Here is a 24,580-nt window from a genome sequence, read left to right as displayed (position 1 = left end):
TTACATTTCCTTTCACTTAGCCTTTGGGCAATGAATTAATGCAGTGATGTTTTTCTTAAAAATGTTTAGGTGTTCTCATTTTGACTCAAGAAAATACCATTTTATAGTTCAAATAGGGAAAAATAAATACAGTAAGTGGACAAAAGTACAAAGATTCACAAAATGTTTAGGGGTATGCGTCACCATGTCTCCCCAGAAAAAAGCACTGGATTAATGTATGCTTTAAAATGGAAATGTGTTGTCAAAAAGGCTGAAGAAGGCAAGTAAAGCAATCCAGAGTCTAACTATAATGGGTAATAGCCACCCATCCCAATTGAGCCAGTGACTGGTTTTGTTGAAGCATAGGGACCACTGAGATATAATGTGAGAGAAAATAGACTTGGTAGCCATGCAGTTTCAATAGCCCACTCTTCCCATGTTCACCTAAATTTAAGCCATTTTTGTCCTTATCTGCAGTCTTCTAAAAAGTGGCTGTGTGAGGTCCTAAGATTTCATAATAGCTTTTGGGGTTGCATTTCAGGGGACTGCAAATGTGTACACACAGGTCACACTATCCAAACATGAGGAATGAGTATCCGAAACCGGTTTTATTTATTTACTTATATATTACATTTGTATATACACACCACAGATTCAGATATCCATACAGCCAGACCTGTGTGTAGTACTGTAAACCAAAAATGTAAAAAAGTAAAAAATGTTCTTCAGTGCACAAACCTGCTTTCTAGGAGAGAACTGAAGTTTAGCTTTGTTTACTTATAATTTGTTTACTTAACAAGTGTACTAGAGAGCCTGTTGTTCCCTGATGACTAACACATCCCATATTGTATTACTAGACTGATGCAGGAATGGAATGTAAATAGCATGCTTACAGGTGGTACATGAGCCCAGTCAAGCTTGCAAAGATATACCATGTGTCTGATAATAAATGTTGGAAGTGTAAAGAAGCTGAAGGAACATTCTTTCACCTCTGGTGGACTTGCCCTAGAGTGAAGGTTTTCTGGGAAATGATTTATAATGAACTGAAAAAGGTATTTAAGTATACCTTCCTTAAGAAACCAGAGGCCTTTCTCTTGGGCATTGTTGGTCAGAGTGTGCAAAAGAAGGATCGAACCTTTTTTATGTACGCTACAACAGCAGCAAGGATACTCATCGCTAAAAGCTGGAAAACTCAAGAATTACCCACACTGGAAGAATGGCAGATGCAACTGATAGACTATATGGAATTGGCGGAGATGACGGGCAGAATCCGAGACCTGGGAGAAGAACTGGTGGAGGAAGATTGGAAGAAATTCAAGGACTATCTACAAAAATATTGTAAATTGTATGATTGTTAAGAAAGATGTAAGACTAGCAAAAACATGGCTTCAACAAACTAGCTATAAAGAATATAAATTTAAATTTAATTGGAAGATGAAAAGATAAATTTTGGATAAGTAACATTTTATAATTAAGTTTCAATAAGACTATGTTAAATCTTAAAATTTGAGATATTAATATTGAAAAATTATATTATATGAATTAAACCAAGTTAATAACTTGCTGGTAAAATTTATGAGTTTAGAAAGCAGGAACAAGGGTTGTGAGGAAGTCCAAAGATGAATATGAAATGTGGATTTTGGAAAAGATTGTGTTATTATTTATGTATTTTATTGTTAAACTAAAATTTAATAAATATTATAAAAAAAAGGAATGTAAATAGCATGCAGCTGCCCTCTGACCTATAAAGCCCAAGAAATAAGTAGGTCTGTCCTCTGTATCCATTAGGCCACTCTCACACATCCGGTTGACTGAAAACCACTGATTTCTCCCACCTGCTTTTAAGCAGTATAGTTGTGAATATCTGAGCTCTCCCAGATATTGGTATGTGGGTGCGCTTAAGAAATACACAGTAGTTCTTAGAAGTCCAGATTTGTTATAAAAAACTTTCATGTTGGTGACTTCAGAAAAAGAATTTCATGCGGGAGATGTGAAAATTTCAGGAAAGGTCTGTCTCTAATGTAAGAGTGGGAAGTTTGTCATTAATCACAGAATGATAAGAGTTGGGAGAGACGCAAGGGCCATCTAGTCCAACCCCCTGCAATGCAGGCGTCTGCTTTAAAAAAAAGAGACACAAACCATTTAACAACTTTAAAGTGTTTAAAAGCCCGGCGACACCGTGGGCCAATCCCGCCCGTCCGAACCCCGGTGGCGACGGCGACAGCAGCGGCTCCTCTCCAAGCTGTTCATTACCCTCCCCCAAAACCCGAAGCGTGAGTGACAGCTGCAAGCCCGCCCTCTCCCCGCCTTGCCTCTCCGCCATTGGCTTCAAACCAGCAAGGCCCGCCTACTTCTCAGCGCCATTAGCCCCGCTCTCCGAAACACTGATGTAATTCTCTCGCCAGTTCTATGGAAACGGAGACTCGGGCGGCGCGCGGGCTTCTGGGTAGCGTGGTTTTCCACCCGCCCCTCTGCCGCAGCCCGCGAGGGGACATGCTCCTCCTGTGTACTACAATTCCCGAAGTGCATCGGGAAGCAGCGAGGAAGATGAGAAAATGGAGCGGGGCGGGGGCGGGGGCGGTGGAGGGAGCCGAAGGGAGATTATGGAAGCGGGGGTAGGAGGAGCTCGCGCCTGCGCCGACAGGCCCCGGTGGCGCATTTTCCCCCCCATTAGGCGAAGGTGGCGGTTGAGGCGGAGGGGGGTGGGGCTCTGTGCCCACCGCCACACTGGGCTGAGACGGGCGGAGAGAAGGGGCTCGCTCCGGGCTGGCGGAGAAGCGGCGGAGACCTCGGAAGGTGAGAGGCGGCGCTGCTCAACGGGCGGGGGGAGGCTTGCCTCCGCCTCCTCCCCTCCCCCCGGGGCGGCAGAAAAGGGGTGTCGGGTTTCCCGGCTCTTCCTGTCTCCGGCCCCCCCCCCCGCTCGCTCGCTCCTCACAGGAGGCTCCTCCCTCCCCGGCTGCTATAAAGCGGAGGCCGCGGGGCCGCCGGCGAGGACGAGCAGTTGCGCCTTGGCGGTGGCGGGAGAAGCAGGAGCTGCCGGTCCTCTTGCCTCGGCGTCTCTCTCCCTGGAATGTACCTGTGGGAGGGTGGCATTTATTTATTTGCAGTTGCTATTGATTTTCATTCTCTTTTGAATATTTTTAAGTAACTATTTTAAACTTTATATTGCTAATGATCGATGTTTTATTTTTATTTTTCTAAACCGATTAGTGACTTTGTTGCAATCAAGCGCGCTCTCTCTCTCTCCCTATACAGTACAGTGGTACCTCGGGTTACATAAGCTTCAGGTTACAGACTCTGCTAACCCAGAAATAATACCTCTGGTTAAGAACTTTGCTTCAGGATGAGAACAGAAATCGCAGGGTGGTGGCATGGTGGCAGCAAGAGGGCCCATTAGCTAAAGTGGTGCTTCAGGTTAAGAACAGTTTCAGGCCAAGAACAGACCTCCGGAATGAATTAAGTACCGTATTTTTTCCTTTATTTCCCCCCCAAAAAACTAGGTGTGTCCTATGGGACGGAGCGTCCTATGGGACGAAAAATACGGTAGTTTGAGTTTTGTCTACACTGCCTCTTTACCAGCCTCTTTATATTTCTTTAACATACCTTGGTTGTGGCATTTAACACTCGTTAAAGAAACTATATTGCTGTCATCCCCTCCCCAAACTTGCTTAACTATTTTAGACTGAAGAGTGTGCTATCAAGGAGCTGAGCTCAACTGGAACTCTGTACATGCCCTAAGGCACTGCATGTGATTTGGGCTTGCTCTGAGCAATGACAGCATTATTGTCACCAGGGAAGGGTGGATACATCTTTGCTGAGCTGTAGCCCTATGGCATGACACTTCACTAGCATAACTTGGATTGCCCCAGAAAACACTCTGCCAGTGTCTTTATGAATATTGTGTGAAACAATCCTTTCAGATCCAGAGAGATAAGATGCCCCCTCACAACACCTATAACTGGAAATGGAGGTGTTGACTTCATGGATGAAAAGAATTGGGTTATGCAAGTTTTTCAGACTCATGTTGCTACAGAATGTTGCCCTAGTACTTCATGTAGATGCTTCTAAGTGTCAAAACTGTTAATGTTTGACAGTTGCCTTATAAGTGTAACAGAACTTGAAGCCAAAAGCTTGTATAATAACTGTTGTTAAATATACTGTGTGTAGTTATTGCCCTCATCTTTTTTCCTAGACTGCAGCTATACTAATACTTTGGTATTAGTTTGAATTATTGCAGCTGCTTTTATTTTTATTAATAATAATAAATCAATGGAACCATGTCTAGTGATAGTCAGGGTGTCTACTGATCTTGGGTGATAGCCAGCTACGTCCTCTTCTTCATGTCCCTCCTCAAGAGGTCCGGAGGGTGGCAACACGAGAACGAGGCTTTTCTGCAGTGGCTCCCCATCTGTGGAATGCTCTCCCGAGGGAGGTTTGTGTAGTGCCTTCATTATACACCTTTAGGCACCAGGCAAAAATGTTCCTTTTTAACCAAGCCTTTGGTTGACTGACATCCTATGCCCTTTTAATGTGTCTGGGGTGTTATTGGGTGGCTCTTCCTCTTATTTTGATTATGTATTTTGTGGTTTCATACTCTGATTTTATCCTATGAACTGCCCTGAGACCTGCAGGTATAGGGCAGTATACAAATTTAATAAATTAATAATAATAAATTAATAATGCTCTCAGTAGTTGGATATCAACATAGCATGAGTTCCTGATATATTGGGGCAACTGCTGGAGGCCACATTGTGCAGTAGAACCCACAACCCCGTTGGGCCTTTGGTCAGCATTGACATCACCACCAGACATACATAGCTCACCTGTTACTGCCACTAGTCACTTCCTCTCCCTTCCAACTAGAGTTACTCAGCAGGCAACAGTGGTGCTTTGGATGCCAGCTGAAATATTGCTCAGTTCTAGTATGCACTAGCAGCTGACATCTTCGATTCTTCAGATGTAGGGGCTGTCCAAAGTACTGCTGCTCCCTGCCAGGTAAACATGTCCTCCTGGTGTGTGGGTGTGGGTGTGAGAGAGAGAGAGACTGACTGACTGACTGATTGCAGCACTAGGCTAAGGCTGATGATTGCAGCAAGGTGATTGCAGCACCTTGATGATAGGACATTAAAGTCTTCTTCTAGGCATGCTTCTTAGGAAAGGTGGGATAGAAGACTTGCAAACAAATAGGGTATCTAGATTATGTTTTCCTGGCTCACACATAGTTGTGGTCATATTCCACAGATCTTTAAAGAAGTATCTTGAACTCCAGTTTTTCATGATGACCAGCAGCATTCCTTCTGATCCAGTTGGTCGAAGAATCATCCGTAATGGTGAATATGGAACTGTGCTCTATGCTGGCAAAGTTCCTCCTACAACAGGTAGGAAAATGTTTTTTTATTTCATCATATACTATCACTGGATGGCAAGGCAAACAAAGCGATAAAACATTAATTCCTTTTGGTATGTTGCTTCGGAAGGTTAGCATACTATGTTTTGGATAGTATCAATCTTATATAGGGGTTCAATGGAGCCCTTTAAAGTCCTAGCTGGAAATAAAGTTGATTGAATTCAAAATGATACACAAACATTTATTTTAGTGGTGCTGGCACAGCAAAAATGAGTGTCAAACTACCCCTTTCACATTGACTGGCAGGAGTTGGCTGGGCCTTGGATATGGCTGTGGCTGTCACTGACTGTGATTATGATTGCTCTCCGTAGTAGACAGTTGCTTCCAGTGCTTTAGGAAGAATGCACTGCGAAGGAAAACTTAAATAAAATGATCAGCCCTGATTCGTCATTAGCAAATTGAGCTTAATTTCTGCTTTTGCAACCATTCTGCAGCATGATTTCTAATTTTAGCAAAAACATATTGGAAAATGCTAGATACAGGTAGGTATCCATGTTGGTCTGACACAGTCGAAATAAATAAAAAAATTAAAAGATTGTCCAGTAGCACCTTAGAGACCAACTAAGTTTGTTCTGGGTATAAGCTTTTGTATGCATGCATGCATCTGAAGAAGTGTGCATGAACACAAAAGCTTATACCCAGAACAAACTTAGTTGGTCTCTAAGGTGCTACTAGAAATTTTTAAAAAAACATTATTTATTTGGAAAATGCAAGTTACTCGTGTTATTATACAAATAATATCCAAGAATGGCAAGTACTGATAAAATGGAAGACTATCAAGCTGAAATTGTTGTTAACTGATGTTTTACACAATGTTCATTAATCAGTTCTGATGTCCAGGGTAAATTAGTATTGGGATTAGAAGTAGTATTCATACTAAACTGGTGTCAGCTTTGAGGTAAAAAGCAAAAAACTCATCAGATGGCTTTTTGTTCATTCCTGAACCTTCAAGGGTTTTGACCTATTAAGCCCAGAGCAGAGAGTGTGGTGTTGATTAATTTTGCTCACTCATGTCCCATCAAACCATGCTTTAGCATGTCATGCGGACTCTGCCAGTATATGCGAAATATATTATGGGCAGATTTCTTTTCATGTTGAGTTTTGCATATGTAAAAGCAAAGTTTATAATTACTTTAGGATTTTGGCTTGGAGTGGAATGGGACAACCCTGAAAAAGGAAAACATAATGGTAGTCATGAAGGAATACAATATTTCAGATGCAGGTGAGTTAATATTGACATATGCAGTACTTTTTTTTAGCAAACAGATGAACCAGAGGATATGGGGACAAGATTGTGTGTATTTATTTCATAAAATAAATTGTAAAAAAAACAAACAAACCTCAAAGCAGCTGTCAAAAAGATAAAACAATAAAGTGAAGAAAAGTTTACAATAGTACACTAAAATATACAAAGTTAAGATACTGGGACAGATTAAAATTACCTCAGCTCTCTGAGCATCTGAGCAAGGCGGTTGAGTGGGCAAATGTGGGGTAATGCGCTCTCCTGGGTAAACTGGTCCCAAATTGGTAAGGGATTTATGTTTGATAGAAATACCTTAAACCTGGCCTGGTAGCAAATCAGCAACCAGAGCAGATCTCTAGAGCACAGATGTTATATACTGACATGGCCTGTCAGCAATCATGCTGCACCATTATGTACTAACTGTAGCTTCCAGATCAAGCGTGAGGGAAGCCCCACACAGAGTGCATTGCAGTAATCCAGTCCTGAAGTAACCAAGTAAAGAGGAAGAGGAAGATTTTTAGCAAAAAAAAAAAAAAAAGACATTTAATATAATGTCATGTTGCATACAAGAATTCTGAATATCTGCATCGTATTTTTGTGGCAAATGTTACTAAACTGTTTGAGAAATGAATGAAAGAAGAGTTTCCATCGGCAGCCTTTGTCTTTTTCCTAAAAGCTCTCTTGTTTTAGGCTGTTTGCAATACTTATTATTAGGTTTGGAGGGCCGAAGACTAAGCAATTGGCCTATGAATCAGTTAGAGTCAAGTGTCTCAGTGCCCCTGAACAAGTGTACATTTATTAATTTAGCACAGCTCTGTAGATATAATAATACTGACACCTTGCAGAGCTAGTGTAAGGATTGCTGAGAGTGTATGTGAAGCTCTACAGTGCTGGTAAGTGTGTTTATTACATTATTATCATACCCGCTTCCAAGAGGTTTAAAGCCCTATGCGACCTAGGACCCTCGTACCTATGGGACCATCTCTCCTGGTGTGTCCCGCGGAGGACCATAAGGTCCACAAATAACAACACTTTAGAGGTTCCGAGCCTCAAGGAGGTTAGATTGGTCTCAACTAGGCCCAGGGCCTTTTCAGCACTGGCCCCGACTTGGTGGAACAGTTTGTTACAAGAGACTAGGGCCCTGCAGGACTTGACATCTTTCCGCAGGGCCTGCAAGACAGAGCTGTTATGCCTGGCCTTCGGTTTGGACTCAGTCTGACCCTTATGTTTCCCTCCCCTTATGGTCTTGATTTATGGGCTACTATTAAAAAGGGGACGCAGGTGGCGCTGTGGGTTAAAGCCTCAGCGCCTAGGGCTTGCCGATCGAAAGGTCGGCGGTTCGAATCCCTGCGGCGGGGTGCGCTCCCGCTGCTCGGTCCCAGCGCCTGCCAACCTAGCAGTTCGAAAGCACCTCCGGGTGCAAGTAGATAAATAGGGACCGCTTACCAGCGGGAAGGTAAACGGCGTTTCCGTGTGCGGCTCTGGCTCGCCAGAGCAGCGATGTCACGCTGGCCACGTGACCCGGAAGTGTCTCCGGACAGCGCTGGCCCCTGGCCTCTTGAGTGAGATGGGCGCACAACCCCAGAGTCTGTCAAGACTGGCCCGTACGGGCAGGGGTACCTTTACCTTTACCTTTATTAAAATGAAGCTGCATTTTAAATTGCATTTTAATAAACTGGTGGTTTTTTTGTCCCCATCCCCCCCTTTTTATTGTAATTTTATTGGTGTTAGCCGCCCTGAGCCCGGCTCTGGCTGGGGAGAGTGGGGTATAAATAAAAAATTATTATTATTATATTAAGAGGCTTACAGTTCTGAAACAAAAGTATTACTAAAATGTCAACAGCAGAAGCTTATTTTTTTGACAGAAAAGTGGTTTATAATCCTGTAATTTTCTATATTTTCCTTCCAGGCACCCCACAGGTGGATCCTTTATCCGTCCAAGCAAGGCAAATTTTGGAGTAGATTTCCTTTCTGCTGTCAAGAAGCAGTATGGATTGAATGAAGATGAAAAAGATGCCGAGGGTGGGACAGAATCATCATTAGCGTTTGGAAGCAAGATCGTAGAAACAGTTGGGTTTGATTCCATTAAAGAAAAACAAATGCAAGTATGCTTTCTCTGGCAAATGAACAGTATATAAGAATGTCATTTAATGTGCTTCTGGCAGTTAAGGAGGGTACAGAGCAGGGTGGGCTGGGGTGGGGGCAGCATGACCTAGGGAGAGACCTGTCAGGCTGTGTTTGGTCCATAGGCTGAAGGTTCCTCACTCCTGCTTTTCACTAAAGTGCTTTATGCTGAGACACTCTTTTCTTGCAGGCAATTGAATACATTAACTGACATCTCAGTAGATGAATGTGCAGTAAGCCTTGCTGGTCCAGAAAAAGAAATCAGAAGAGCATGCCCCAGTATCCTTTTTTTAAAAAAAGAAAACTGCTGAATTAGTTGCTATCAATTCCCGCAAGTAATTTTTAAAAAAAATTTGTGAAAGGTTTATCTCTTGCACAGTATTGACTGCAAGCTGTGCAGAGGTTTAGAGAAACAGGAAATTGTCATACGGCAAGTCAGTCTATTCGTCCATGTAGCCCAGAATTTCAGACTTGGAGATAAGTGTGCAAAAGTTACTAGTCCGGGTAGGAGGGGAAAGATTATTAGCTTGCATATGGACAGAACCCAATTGCAAAAGATGTTACTCCCTTTATTCACCTGGAAAAACCGTCATGGTTAGTGGTAGGTCTGAATTGGTTTGGAAACACAGGTTCAGAAGGCAGCATTTCTTAACTTTACAGCAGAGGAAGAGGTAGCATACTTAAAATCAACTAAATTAAACATTCTTATTTTTGCAGCTAGGATCACTTAAAGTGAGAAGCAAATCAAAATTGGGTGTTCTACTTAGGAATGATAGAAGGAATGCAGATGATCTGAATTAACTCTTTGTTCTTGACTTCACTGACCAAGGTGCTGGGTGAGAGCTATACCTTTAAGCAGTACCTCTTTTCAAGGTGTTTTACTAATGACCTGTTCTAGAAACATTGACTGTAAAAGTAACAAGATGCAAGATCCTACTACTTGAACCTCACAATTCAGTTACATTTTTCTTTAATGTTCATGCCCAGATGTCAAGCAAATAAGTCTATCGAAAAATCTTTTGTCTTCTTGGAAGGAAGTGATAGGCATTGCAAGCCAAGTTGAAAATCTAGAAATACTTAATCTCAGGTACTTATGAGGTACTTCATATTTCATGGTATGTAAGTGATTATCAGAGTAGTTCCATTGAAATCAATTGACTTAAGTAGGACCAACTTGAGTCCTCTAATTTCAGTGGGTCTCCTCTGACTGATTAAGACAGATATCACTGAATGTATTTATCTTTGCCTTGCTTTATTTTATGTGGTATATTCTAATTTTGTCAAAACCCATGAAAAGAACCATTTAAAAGTCCTACCCTTGAATGATGTTTGGATTAAAATGGGCACGAGGATCCCCTTGTAGGCTCAGCTGAACTGTCAGTGCTTTGCAAATAACTTGTTTCTGACGTGCAATTATGTGTTTTTAAACTATTAATTATTTGATTTTCAAATTAGAAAATAATGTTGAGGTTAGTATGTTTTGAATCCAGATGTTGGCAAAGGAAAGTTTATTCATTAACATACTAGCAAGAAAGAAACTGAAATCCTTTAAAGGCTTTGTAATGTTGATATATAACAGGCATATCCAACTTGAAGTAGGCTGTGATCTACAATCCAGTATAAAAACATGCAGTGATAAAGCACCCATCGTGCAGGGTGGGTGGGCGCACACTGCCGGCTGCTTTCCCTGAGAGGGCAGGGATGGGTGCAGGGTGGGCAGGTGGGCACTGGCTGCCTCCCCCAAGATGGGTGCAGGGTGGGCAGCAGCAATGGGTGCAGGGTGGAACGCACACACTGCCGGCTGTCCCCACCGCCAGCTGTGTCTCCCCACCATGGCTGGGGTGGGTGCAAGGTGTTGGAAACACACCCGGGAAGGCTGCCAACTTCCCAAGTCTTTGGGGCTTCTCTCCGGTGGTCCTCTCTGGCCGTAAATCTCCCTCAGTCCAGAGAGACTGATAATAAGCGACCCCTCTCTCCTGAGAAGAGCATGCTAGTCTTCTGGCTTATCATAGCAGAAGAAAGACTCAATCAGTAGCTCTGAACTACTTCATTCACAGTCTTATAATACAGAGATTCCATCAGCACGTTCTGAACACCAGTACAGAACTGCATCACATACAGAAGTGAAACTAACTTCCAACAGTACTCAGACTTCCTGTCTCATGCTCACTCATTCACTCACTCACATGATGTATACAAAACATAGTACAATAGTACCACTCGCTGGAGGGATGCGGGTGGCGCTGTGGGTAAAACCTCAGTGCCTAGGACTTGCCGATCGTATGGTCGGCGGTTCGAATCCCCGCGGCGGGGTGAGCTCCCGTCATTTGGTCCCAGCTCCTGCCCACATAGCAGTTCGAAAGCACCCCTAAGTGCAAGTAGATAAATAGGTACCGCTTTATAGCGGGAAGGTAAACGACGTTTCCGTGTGCTGCGCTGGCACTGGCTCACCAGAGCAGCTTCGTCATGCTGGCCACGTGACCCAGAAGTGTCTGCGGACAGCGCTGGCTCCCGGCCTATAGAGTGAGATGAGCGCACAACCCTAGAGTCGGACACGACTGGCCCGTACAGGCAGGGGTACCTTTATCTTACCTTTACCACTCGTTGGAGCAGCTCGGATAGATAAAAATCCTAACACAAGATGGGTGGGCGGGCGCCGATGGAAGGTGTGGGTGCGCACACAGCGTCAAAACAGCCTGCTTCCCCTGAGGTGGTGGCTGCTCAGGCACGTCTCCAGTGGAGGGGGCATGGCAATCAGCCAGAATTCGTCCCAGGATCGACTGGTCGATCCTGGTTGACACCTTGGACATGTCTGATACATAATAAGTAAGAATCTTAAAAGTGTTTCATACTTATCCATTCCAAGCTGACAGTAATGTGGAGCAGCATAAAGAACTTAATGTGAATTGGGCAAGTAAGAGTGACACAGCTGCTTTCTGGAAAATCTAAGAATCGGGGAGCTGAGATTCCAAACTAGGGGTATCTACACAACATGAGAAATCCAGGATCAGACCTCCCAGAGTTTCTATTTTTAGTTAAGCATCAGCAAGAGGCTCTTATTTGTAGCAGCAGGCAATGTTTTTCCAACACTTTCCCTGTGCTGTTTTCCTGATCTTAAACCTACACACATCCCAGCTGCCATATGCTCTTCTGGGGAAAACATGGGGAAATGGCAGAAGGGAAAGGATTAATCCCTTCACATGCATGCACCACTGTTCCCATCAAATCTGAGACCCCTTCAACTGCTTTACTCTAAAAATAGAAATATTGGGAGAGTTGATCATGAATCAGATTTCTGGCCCTTGGTTGAATGATTTGCCACTTGGCTGGCACTTTGCTGAGGCTTACATCACTGACAACCTATTAACATTTGACCATACATAAAAAATAGTTTAGCTTAATCTATCTCTGAAATACATTTGCCCAATTTGTTTAAAATATACAGTGGCACCTCAGGTTAAAAACTGAATTCGTTCTGGAGGTCCGTTCTTAACCTGAAACTGTACTTCCAGTTGATATTTAAAATATGAGCAACTCTCAGTTATATGAGGGTTACTTTACAGAGTTTTGCATTAAATCAAAGTTATGTATAGTCAAAATGCATTCGATACAATGACAGGTGGGATTGCTGAAGTTTTTGTCCTGGATGCCTGCCCCATTTTTTATTTTTTATTGCTAAGCATGTAAAGATAAATGTGCACAAGTTAAATGTGCATAAATTGTGAGTTACCTGTATTATCTTAAACATGATAGTAATTTACAGGAATTTAATAGGAGAGTTATAAACTTACTTTGCCTTAAGCACACAATTTAAAATATGCATTAACCAACAAAGATAATTGAGTTGAACTTGTTCCATTCACTAAAAGCAAGACACTTTTTTCTATTTTTACATAGTCAGAACAAAATGAAATTTCCATCTACTCCACCACCTGCTTCAACAACATTTTGTAATCTCAAGACTTTAGCACTTAATCAAACAGGAGTGACATGGACAGAGGTAATGTAATTTAATATTGCATTGTAATTGCTTGGCATGACCGTAATCATATGGCTTTGTTTTTGTCACAAAATATTTAAAGATTGTTATGGGTCTTCACTTACAAAATCATTTGTAGTTTATATGCGGCATGAGTTCATCAATACATATGTTCATAGCAAGAGCACAAATAAGGAAGGAGATCTTCAGTTGCCTTCAATTCACAAATGCAAAACTAATCCTCCTGTGAGATCCTGAAAAATTATCCCTATCAAAACTCCAGGGGAAGTGCTCATCTTTATGTTAATAGAAAATTTGATTGTACCCAGGCAGTATCTGGCTGAAATATACCCTAAGAAAGCCATACAGACAAGATACCTGATAAAAGTTATTAAGGATGACACCATTTAAGACCTTCACTTTTTTCAATACAGCAATATTGCTGCACATAAATAATTGGTGTCAACAATACAGCACCATGTAAAGTTCAAAATCCTAATAAAATAGATTTTATTAACTTTCACCTAGACAAATCATGTGTGTTTGCCTTTCTAATCACATTTAACTTTGAAGTTCTACTGAAGCCACTGGAACCTATCAGCAAAGATATTTAGGGTTGAGTTGTATGTTCAACATAATTGCTGCGAATATTAAAGCTGAAAATACTTCATTGTGATGAAACACTTCCAGTTACGTTTGGCAATTGCTTTTAGACACTTTAAACATATATATTACTAAAAATATAGCAAAACATTGGCATTTTTTATGTGAAGCATAAAAAGGCAGGTTTCTTAATATCGCTAAAGGAAAAAAGATATTGCCTTATGCTACCTGTTGTGAGACACCTGAAAATGGCTTGCAGTAGAATCTGAACAAGGGCATTCATACTAGAGAAGAACTTCCCCAATCTTTGAAATAAGATCTAAGACAGTTTTGAGTGGTCGTGAAATAAATAAATCTGGTGCTGTTTTGTTCTAATGGTATACCAGTATACAATGTATATAAGATATACAAAATGGTATTTTTGTGCTAAGTGAGGCTTTCCCATTAGGTTCTTTTATGTGCTACTGGGTGGCCAGCTCTTGAAGAACTACATCTTGCTGCCAATGACATTTCACTTTTAAAAAGGTATGAGAGTAACTGTAAATACCATAAGCAGTCTTCTTGAATTGTAATATTCCTTATTAGAATGCTGGTTGAACATTTAGTATTATGGCATGCTAATAATTTTGAATGATGGTGCTGAATCCAACTGATTCCTGAATGCTCTCTAGAGGATTTTCCTGCTGAGAGAACATAAATGTTTTCAGCTTGGTACTTCGTACAATGGGGAATTTTCAGTTTTGAACTCCTCAAGTTGTGGACCTTGGGTAACAGGTTTGGGGGGAAATATGAGTCTGACCTGCCACGCTAATTAGAATGAATGGTACTGAGCTAGGATGACCCAGCGGTCTGATTTGGAAATCTGCTTATATTCCATTCCTTGCATCTTGTAGGTAAATACCTCTAAAAGCTGGTGAGAGCTGGCAAGTTTTGAGTTCTTCATCAAGAACAAATTCATGGAACCAATCCTGGATAAATTGTTCTCTGTGATCATTGAGCTTTATATAGCATTCCAGTATTACAGGAGCTAAAGCAAACAGTTAATTCCCACGTTGTATAATGTGGCAAAGGAACAAGAAACCAGTTACATTTCTTAATGTTTTTATTGTACTCTTAAATATATCTTCCCTTAGACCTATTGATGTCCTACATAACTTGAAATGGTTAAACCTTTCAGACAACCTGTTAACAGATGAAAATCAGCTTCTTCTACTTGCAGATCTCCCAAGGTAAATGTTATTCTGTACTACTTCTGATTTCACCGTTTGTGTAAAACTTAACCATGGGTTAAGGCCAGCTGGGTGAAGACATGCTAGAGCAGTGTTTCCCAACCTTGGGCCTCCAGCTGTTTTTGAACTACAATTCCATCATCCCTGACCACTGGTCTTGCTAGCTAGGGATGATGGGAGTTGTAGTCCAAAAACAGCTGGAGGCCCAAGGTTGGGAAACACTGTGCTAGAGCCAAAGATCTGAGGGGGGCAATTCACAATCTTGTGTCCCCCTCCTGATTTTTTGGTCATGGAAGCTTTAACATCTGTGGTGCACCAGCCATATAGAATGATCAAGAGTTATATTTTTTTGCAGAATGTATTGGCGATTCTTCCAAAGAACAGATGCAGTTCTTCTACATTGCTCCACCACATAGCCATTTCATTTCTACCCCATTCCCATTTTGAAGACAGAGTGCCTGTAGTCTATAATCAATTTCTGTCCATCTTTCTTTTTTTTAAAAGTAACTTAATGGGATGCCAAGTAAGATGTTGTGCACTGAGCTTAAACCATGTTTTGTTTATACCAGACAAAAACTCCATGAATATTGGCTGCAGCTTATGCACTGTGGGCATCAGCAAACTTCTACTCACTCAGCTGGATTTCACCTTCCTGTTGTCTCCTCTAGATGCCCCTAAATCTGTTCCAGTCCCCTGACCTGCCTCTGGAGCATATTTTGAGGGTGCATTGGGATTGGAGGAAGGTGAAGTTCCTGTGGTGCAAGCAGAGGTCTGCTCTAGTGATACAACAGACTGCTTTAAATACAACTTATACCATCAAAATGAGTTTGAATCTATGCCTTGAAGCACTTGCTGCTGATGGCTTCCTGGTGTCCTTTTCTCTAGATCTGGATTTGCTTTTCTTACCTTCAGTTTTCTCAAGCAATATATTCCTTTCCATAATTTTATTTCCATTGGGGAATCTTTCTTTCTTTCTTTCTTTCTTTCTTTCTTTCTTTCTTTCTTTCTTTGGATTTGATTAATCAGAGCATAGTGCCTGCTTTAATACCTGCTTATGTTATATATTATTAGCTTATATTTTAACTGCCTTACTCTGACTTTAAATTTCAGATTAGAAACACTAATACTTTCAAATAATGGAATTTCTTCCATACATTTTCCTGATGTAGAATTTGGTAAGTAAACTGAGCACCATTAACATTTTTGTGTGCATTCATTTTTCTTTACTATCATCAGTTTATTCATTTTTCTTTTTTTTTTTTCTTTGAAGGTTACAAGACCAGAATGTTCCCTTCTTTAACACATCTTATAATAAAGGACAATAGAATAGCAGAAGTAAGTAAAATATTGATGAAATGCATTGAATTGTGTATAGAAGGATGGGCACTGGTGTTTTATAACACTGGCTTTTATCTTTTAAACTTTCAAAACAGACTTTCAGTCAATTGAGAGTACACAATGAAAATGTTACACTGTCAGGCCAGGGCATTTGGCTGGTATATTTGTGGCATATACTATGCAAGGGGTTGATGTAGGGACTATGCACTATGTATTGTATCCATCCCATAATCTGCACCCTAGATTGAAATAATAGAGCACCTTCAAAATCGAGAACTTTGCTTTTGTTGAATAAGTTGCTGGCTGTTTTTTTCTTAGCAATATGAACTGTAAAACTGAAATAAAATGTAATGATTTACCTAAGTCATAATTAGAGCAGAGCCATAGAAACCAATGGACTGAAATTAGCCATGCCTGTTGATTTCAGTGAGTTTCTCTGGGTATGAATTTGGTGTGTGCGCGCACACACTATTCTTGTTTTCATTAAGCTTTTGCTATGGAGCAAGTACCACAATAACAGTAAGAGTTAACACATTAAGTCACTGCCTCTATACACAGCCTGTTGAGATTTTGAGCCCCTGATTGTTGCAAGCTGATTTCTGGGTTAGTTTAAGAAAAATCCGAGCAATTTCCTCATTTTAGTTCTCTTTGCCTGAAACAGAAGAATAGAGTTAAAACTGCTTCAGAATTATGACTCTTTAGCTGTAGAAGTTGAAATATACTAGTGTGAGACCAAGCAAGATTTGTTTCCCCAGCTTTAGACTCTTTTAGGGTTTGCTCTTAGTTTCTAAGCATTATGTAGATAATTAAGTGAAATAGCATGACTTACTTCTGTTTAATGTAATACATTGTCATTCTAATAGTGGCCATTATGAGAGCTTCATGTAGCATTTAATATGCAGCAGAGGAAATTTTTGTTTCAATGTTGGCATATTTTTTCCATTTTCTTGTTTCAGTGGTCCGTTATCAATGAACTTGATAAACTACAAAAGCTTCAATCTCTAGATTGCCGGAATAACCCTTTAATGGATATAGACAAAAACACAGCGACTGTCAAGCAGCTTATTATTGCCAAAATAGGCCAATTACGTTTTTTGAACAAGTCTGAGGTATGTCGTTTCTTTTCAATTAGCAGCGCTGAGGAGTGTGAAAAGTGTTTCTTGTGCCTGAGAACTTTAGACACAAACCATAACATGGAATTAATTGTTCTTGGTGTGATCAGTTTTCTCAGATGACCAAAAATGTGATCCCAAAGAAGAGACTTTAAAAATAAGCTTCAACTTTTGATTGTGTTGTTGACTTTTTGTGAATTTGGGTTATTTAAACTTGGATGCTGGAAAAACATCCCATTGCTGAAGATTGTGTAACTTTTGACAGCACACAGAACAGCTTCCACTAGTGTAGCAGAAACAAGGCAAGGGTAGCATACGCCTACTGCAATGTTGAAATTATATGCAGTAAACCGGAATTTACACGTGGGTTGCATTCTGGGGATCGCACCTAAAGCCAAAATTGCATGAAGTCAAAGCACAGGTTCAGTGGTGGGTGAAATTGCCAAAGCCTTTTTTTTTTGTCCCAGGTGCCTGTCCCCTTACCACTTAAAAAAAAATAAATCATTTGTCAAGCATATAAAGCTGAATGAGGATTAGTTAAATGTGGGCTTACTGTAAATATGTTTTAAATCCTAGCATCATTTGAACCATTCTGGCTCTCTATTTCTGATTCATGTAGTTCTGTACCTTTTGGTACTGTACCTTTTACTAAACTGGGTGAAGCAGCAGTAAACCACCCAGGATATTCTATTGCTCAGGGTCAGCAGTTTTTATACCCAAAGCTGGCTGTTTCCTTTGGCATTGATGCTTAGGGCTGGGACTTAAGACCCCTTCTTTCTATGGTAATCAAATGATGTTTATAGTTAGGTACCTCAAATGAAATTCTCTTACCTTTCTTTCTGTGAGATGGTGGGCTAATAATCTCATTACAGAAACTCTGGCTTCAGGCACCCCCAGGGCTTGAGAAATTTTGCCTTATTTTCTTTTTGCCACATTACAGACGGTTTTCAGAAGTCCTTTTAGTGTACAGCAGCAGTTTGTAATGTAGCAGGGGGGAGGGCTGCTTGAGAAATCCAAAGCCCAAAAGCCATCTATACAGTGGTACCTTGGGTTAAGTGCTTAATTCGTTCCGGAGGTCCGTTTTTAACCTGAAACTGTTCTTAACCTGAAGCACCACTTTAGCTAGTGGGGCCTCCTGCTGCCGCTGCGCCGCCGGAGCCCGATTTCTATTCTTAACCTGAAGCACTATTTCTGGGTTAGCAGAGTGTGTAACCTGAAGTATATGTAACCTGAAGCGTATGTAACCCAAGGTACCACTGTAGTAGAAAAGGAGCTGTAGCTGTGCTAAGTTGTATCGTTTGCTAATTTGAAAACCCTGCTGGAGTTGAAGCCATTCCCAGTTGCTTACATGAAAAGACCCAGCAGTTTTCATGGTCCATGTTACAACCAAAAATGACATAAACTATAGCCTTCTGATCATATACACTTTTCTTTATATAAACTGGTAATGGCTGTTCTGGTGATATGTTGCAGAAATATCTCCTTGTTTTGTCACAGATCACCCCTGAGGAAAGGAAAGGAGCAGAACTTGACTACAGGAAAAAATATGGCATCGATTGGTTAAAGGCTGGTGGTAATCAGGATCCAAACAAAAACAATCCAAGTGAGGAATTCCTGGCTGCTCACCCCAGGTTCCAGTTACTCTGTGATAGTAAGTTATAGTGTCAGTAGAAGGGTTTTTCCTCTAGCATTTTGACTTGTTTTAAGATGCCTGCCTGCCTGCCTTGGTATAACCCTTTCACAGATCAGTAAGGAAGTGCATTTTACTTTCTTGGACATTCTTGGAGATGGCGGGGAAAGCAATAATCACATCTGGGAATATCATCACCTCTTGCTACAAGCAGGGTCAGGTTTCTAGGCAAAAGTAGAGTGACTATCCCTTTTGCTATTCCCCTGGGTTAGTTGAATCCAGCCCAACACTTCCAACCACTTTCCAGCATCTTTGGGCTTGGTAGTTTCTAGCCCATCTTTCAAGGATGGAGAGGGGAAGCCTATCTGCCACCAACCTGAAACTTGACTTGTTTCGTGCCATGGGAGAGGGAGAAGAAAGTATATTGGCACGGAACATATCTTTCCAGCTTCAAAGAAATGTGGCCCTCCAGTCATCTCTGTTTGGCTCTCAAGACTCTACAGACCATGCCCATCCACAGGCCATATCCTTTGCCAGCCCTGCTCTGTGCCCTCTTCAGTTGCTTTTGCTTGGCTGGTACATGTCCTTGAACTGCAGTAATACCTTTTTGTTGCCTGGGGGAGATTTTGGAGGTGAAGCTAAGTAGAGACCGCTGGCTTTTGCTGTAGCTGGAATGTAGCCTGCTGAAAAAAGTAAAAGTAATATCCATTCTTGAACCCACTTTTGCCTCTGGCTCAACTCAGCACTGGCACGCAGCTCTCAGAAGGTTGTCCAGGAAGCAATGTGGCCCTCATAGTCCAATGTTTCCTGCTCCAACCCCTTGGAACTACAGTACAGAGAAAAAAACTCAATAGTCTTTATTTTTGGTGGGGCAAAACCCAGTTGCTAGCATTATCTGGAATGCTGAGTGACTGCATCTTCCTCTCAGTATCCTTGCAGTGTAACCTGTCTGTAGCCAAGAGGAGATGCTCTCCCAGCAACTGCCTCTCTCTTGCACCCTGGCAGAATTCATAACGTAGAATAATAAAACATTGGCTTTTCTGATCCTCATGTGATATGTGTTTGCAAGTCCAGTCAGTGTAGGACACACCTGCTCTGCACATGAGCTTTCTGATTTGAGCAAAGGTTTGATCAGGGCTTAGAAATATGTTCTTTCTGGTAATGAGGGATTCCTGGGTGCGTGGAAGCTTTCAATTCCTTTCAGATGAATGTGCTTATGAGCTCTTATAGACCTTTCTACATCAAATCTTTTTCTTCATTGTTCCCCTTGTGTAGCCATTAATGCCCGTCAGAAGTGTCTGAACCTTTGAGAAGTTGCAGCCCCTCTTTTACCTGCCAGCATGAGCGAACCTACCCACAAGACTAATATTTTGTTTTAAGCATTAAGTGAATTGCCATTCTTGTCATTTTTCCGTAACAGAATATGGTGCCCCTGAAGATGGAGAGCTGAAAAGAGAACAGCCCTTCTCACTAAAAAGTCAGCTGTTGGGTAAGATATAAGGCCAAACTAAAGGAAAGTATTTAAAGAAGTTTGTAAGGCTGCAGTACAGTATTTGCAGAGCAGGTGACTTTTTTAAAGGATGTCTCAGTTATGATGTTGTACACATCCCCAACAGACTATTTAACTGATGACTCCTCCCCTCCTCGCCATATAGCTTCTGCAGATATCTGAAGAAGTGTGCATGCACACGAAAGCTCATACCAAGAACTAACTTAGTTGGTCTTTAAGGTGCTACTGGAAGGAATTTTGTTTTGTTCTGCTTGTATCGTTGTGGTGTGACCCAGTTATGTCAAGCAAAGTTTCTCAGTTTCTTGGCGCCCTGAAATCGTTTCATAGGATATAGTCATGCCCAGGTACTGTAACTTTTCAGTATTAATCTATTGCCTTTGAACTTGCCGTATGCTTTTCAGTGTCAAGAATTCTTACACCTAGCAGTGCATTAGGGATTAATTGGAAATATGCATAAGGTTTTTTCCCTTGCCTATAACTAATATACATTGTATAAAATTCTTGTATTACATCAGCTTCTCACTGTTCTTTATTTTCTAAGCTTTGACCTTTAAGTGTCCTGACAGACCTGATCAGAAGCCCATAGAGAAGAAACTGCCAGGTAAGGACAAGAATCAGTGTTGATTTCAGGCATGATCAAATCCCGGCTTAATAAGCGAAGATATGCTTGAGTTCTGTGCACCAACATACAACTCATTCAGGTGACTAGGGAAACCCAGGAATCCAGAGTTAACTGTAACTTCCCATTACATGGGAACCAGGGTTAATGGCTTCTACACAAGCCAGCTATGGTTTAAAGTTACCTTAAGAGTCCAAGCTTCTTTGAAAGTCATAAATCATCGGTCCCATTTGGCATGTAATGGGTAATTTACAGTTAACTGTGGCTCCCTGACTTGTTTCTCAGCTTGCACAATGTGACTGTATGCTGGTGCACAGAACTTAGGTATATCATTATTATTTATTAAATTTATATCATGACATATTAAGCCAGGATTTCACATTTGACATAGCTTGTGTCAGAATTATTTTGTGCTTCTTGGCTACCTCATATTTAAGTGGATTAGGTTCTTCAAGGGTACATAAAGCACTATCCAACAAAGTTAGTTGGATTACAGCAAGGTTTTTTGTTGATTTAACAGAACTTCTTCGTGTGCATCCCCATCTCCCTTCCCAAATCTGCTCCAGAAGATTGAGGGGAAACTCAGAACAGATTTAGGAGATGCTTAGGGAGAGGACCTGACCTGTAAGTTCTATTGCGCAGCCAAAAGTCCTTGAGTTAACAGAACTATTTCACTGGATACCACCCAGTTTTCCTTCTATTGTAAAAACACATTGAGAAACTAGCCTCATTCTGCCTTTTTGAAGGCAGCAGAATTATCCTCAGCCTGCACACTGATGTAAGAAGCATCTTTAAAAGAGTATTCCTTTGAAGCAGAAGTAGAGAAATTAGGCTATTGTAAATTTTTTACAAAGTACCCTAATTAGGATTCTCCCCACCCCGTTAGGTTGGATGACTGCTTAATACATTCAAAACTTCAGTCTAGTTGTTCAAGTATGTATTTTGATTAAATGGTGAATCCTCTTAAAGAAGTATCTGCTTAACGGGGAGTATTTGTGGGAAAGCTAAATAAATTAGGAATATATGCAAGATTATCTTTTGTGTAAGATAATCAGCAACATTAGAGGGTGATAATTCCTGTTGTTATTAGAATACAACATTCAGATTCAAGATTAATTTCTGCACCTAGAGGGTGCTGCCTTCTTAAGAACATACAGGGCCATCATTTTCTTGCCTTATGCGGGCTGTCTGGTGATCTTGTTTGGAGGCATTAGGCATTAGGAGCAAGTATCCCTGGTCTGCTGTCCTTTAGCTTATACAAAACTTAAGGCTGCAATTCTGTACTCACTTAAATATGATTGGACTTGTTTCTGAGAGACACGTATAGAACTGCAGCATAAAGTATTTATACTTTTGGGTCTGCAAGCTTTTGCATCCTTACCTGGGCTTTACTTATGAGTAAACATGACAAATAATACCAATTTATATGCTAGCTTTTTGTTAAAGCAGTAAAATATGTTTGAAAGAAAAATTGCATATTTCAATTCCATGTCCTGTTTTCCCTTAAAAAGCCCAGTTCTCTGCCCTGCTTCAAAATTTTACACCTTTAGTACTTATTTGATGAAACCACATAGAGTAGTCTCTGCTGACTTAATTGTTACATTGGAGAAAAGCATTTAAGCAGCAGCTTACAGAATTACATACAGGTCCCAAGTAAAATAAATGCCAGTGTAACAAAGTGGAAGTATTTTTCTGGTGGACAGGGACACACAAAGCCAAGACCCATTTCCATTCTTGTGTAATATCCCAATGTAGGCAAAACTGACCTGATTTTTGAATCTTATCTTGTGGAAGAAGAAATAGCATATATTCCATGGATACAAATCCCATCATTCTCCTTGGGAATTTCTCAGTGGGGTAGCAGGAATACATCAAATGATCTTAATGAATTTGAACACTGTATTTTGAAAAGTATTTATTCTAAAATAAAAATCACATTTATCACAAGTTGCATAAAATATACAGCTTTTCCAAAAAGTTAATAGAAAAATATTTTTCTAAGTACATTTTGTGACAATAGAGTACCTCACTATTGCTGTGCCTTCAGATAAAGCTTTAAATGAAAGGGGAAGGGGATTACCCACAATAGCCAATATCTTGCATTGCTCAAATTTAGAAGATAGTTTTAAAAAACTAACTTACTCCTTCAAGTCTCATTACAAAAATACACCTCCATGTTCATATGTATTGGTTTGTAATGCAAGCACATAAAGCTAGTGGTAAACTAGAACTAATTAATATACACAATTTTGGACCTTGTCGTAAGTTCCTAGAATGACAATCATTTTTTGCAGAGGGAAGAGCTTCAGTCAAAGTACAAAAGAGCAAATGCCATAAACTAAGTCCTGAAGGTCACTTAGGTCAGTCAGTGTGTTGTATACATATACTATAGAAACTCCAATTTGGTTTATAGTTTTTACATTATTACCTTTGTGTCAAACTGAGGTGCTGCTGCTAATTGCTTCAAGAGAGCAACTTCAGGAAATCTACTTAAATGCATTAAAAGGTAATTATTTGAAGTTGATCAATTTTCTTTTCCCTATACAGAGTCTATGACTATCCAGAAGGTTAAAGGATTGCTGTATCGGCTACTTAAAATCCCAGGTTCAGAACTGAAGCTATCCTACGAAAGTTCTAAAGTAAGCTCATGTTCATACAATACAGAATACAATTTGTCACACTGCTACTGTCAACACTGCACTCTAACACTATTGAATTATTTGATTCCTGTAAAGGACAGTAACCATAACCATAATTTTAGACCTTGTTCGGCTTTCTTTTGAGAGGTAGCAGCTGCTTGATCTCACATCTTTTGCCATTTTAAAAAAGTTATGCAAGATTAAAATAGTCTAATATCTGGATCTTTTCTTATCCTAGATGAAAGGCAAGGAATTTGAACTAGACAATGATCTAAAGCCATTGCAGTTTTACTCTATTGAAAATGAAGACTCCATTCTAGTCCGATGGTAACTGCTGCTTTCACATCTTTCAATAAACAGTTGTATGCTGCTAGCAAAGCCTCTAACACGTCATATGTTGATTTTTTAAAAAACTATTTTCTGGAAGAACCTTGATATGAAAAATGGAACGCTTATTTACTAGACAAATTACTAGGTGTTGTACTTTGTTAATAAATTTCTCTTTAAAAACAGTGCCATGCCTCATTGAGAAAAGGTAAGCTTTAGCTAACTTAATGGAAATGCATTTAACCCATGGTTTGTGCTACGCTGCTAACTTTTAGAAGTGGATGGGACTATAATAAATTCTACTCTCATTATTATAGATATAATCATAAGATCTAGAGAATTAAAAACTGAGGTATTCTCATTGTCCACCTGGCCTGAGGGCACTGCATTACTAGCAAGCATAACACTACTAAGTAAACACAGCTACTTACAGCACAATCCTACACCATGCCTGCCCCCCACCCACCCAGTGGGGTATAGGATCGCTGCCTGAGTGCTCCATAGTCACACCACCACATGGGAGAAGGACCTGCTACCCTGATTCCTTCATGCACTGGTGCAAGGAATGAAGAAATGCAGAATTACTGCAGCATTCACCACCTTTCTTTAGCAAGTGGTAGAATATATAGTGTCCATAAGTGGAATACCGGTACACTAACTTATGCTTCCCTCCTGCGTTGGCACAGTAGTGCGGGCCTCATTACATACTTATTTTTACAGTAGTACACTTACGTTCCTAAGGCTACACTTAAATCCTTGTTCTTTTTGCATATTAATGCATGAGAGGTCAAGCTTATCTACATCTGTCATTTACTAATAAAGAAAATTGCTTTACTTCACA

General features: G+C 40.6%; 1 protein-coding gene across 2 annotated transcripts; it reads left to right on the top strand.

The window, feature by feature from the left end:
- The first annotated feature begins 2,599 nt into the window (after positions 1 to 2,599).
- TBCE (tubulin folding cofactor E) lies at positions 2,600 to 24,552 on the top strand. Of its 2 annotated transcripts, XM_079971821.1 has the most exons (17): positions 2,602 to 2,775; positions 5,221 to 5,357; positions 6,524 to 6,608; positions 8,539 to 8,730; positions 8,944 to 9,032; positions 9,741 to 9,840; positions 12,651 to 12,753; positions 13,784 to 13,860; positions 14,469 to 14,564; positions 15,675 to 15,739; positions 15,835 to 15,899; positions 16,859 to 17,011; positions 18,512 to 18,665; positions 20,065 to 20,133; positions 20,696 to 20,755; positions 23,321 to 23,412; positions 23,651 to 24,552. In XM_079971821.1, exons 2-17 carry the CDS (start codon positions 5,255 to 5,257, stop codon positions 23,741 to 23,743), a joined length of 1,596 nt encoding a protein of 531 aa, XP_079827947.1. In that variant the 5' UTR covers positions 2,602 to 2,775; positions 5,221 to 5,254; the 3' UTR covers positions 23,744 to 24,552. The 2 variants fall into 2 exon arrangements, with proteins under 2 accessions (XP_079827946.1, XP_079827947.1); XM_079971820.1 differs by having other exon boundaries at positions 2,600 to 2,775; positions 23,321 to 24,552.
- The last annotated feature ends 28 nt before the right edge of the window (positions 24,553 to 24,580 follow it).

The sequence above is a fragment of the Podarcis cretensis genome (assembly GCF_951804945.1).
Source record: "Podarcis cretensis genome assembly, chromosome: 3".
In the NCBI taxonomy this organism is placed as follows: Eukaryota; Metazoa; Chordata; class Lepidosauria; order Squamata; family Lacertidae; genus Podarcis; species Podarcis cretensis.
The sequence above is the reverse complement of the archived record's forward strand: the minus strand, read 5'-3'. Positions and strand labels throughout refer to the sequence as shown.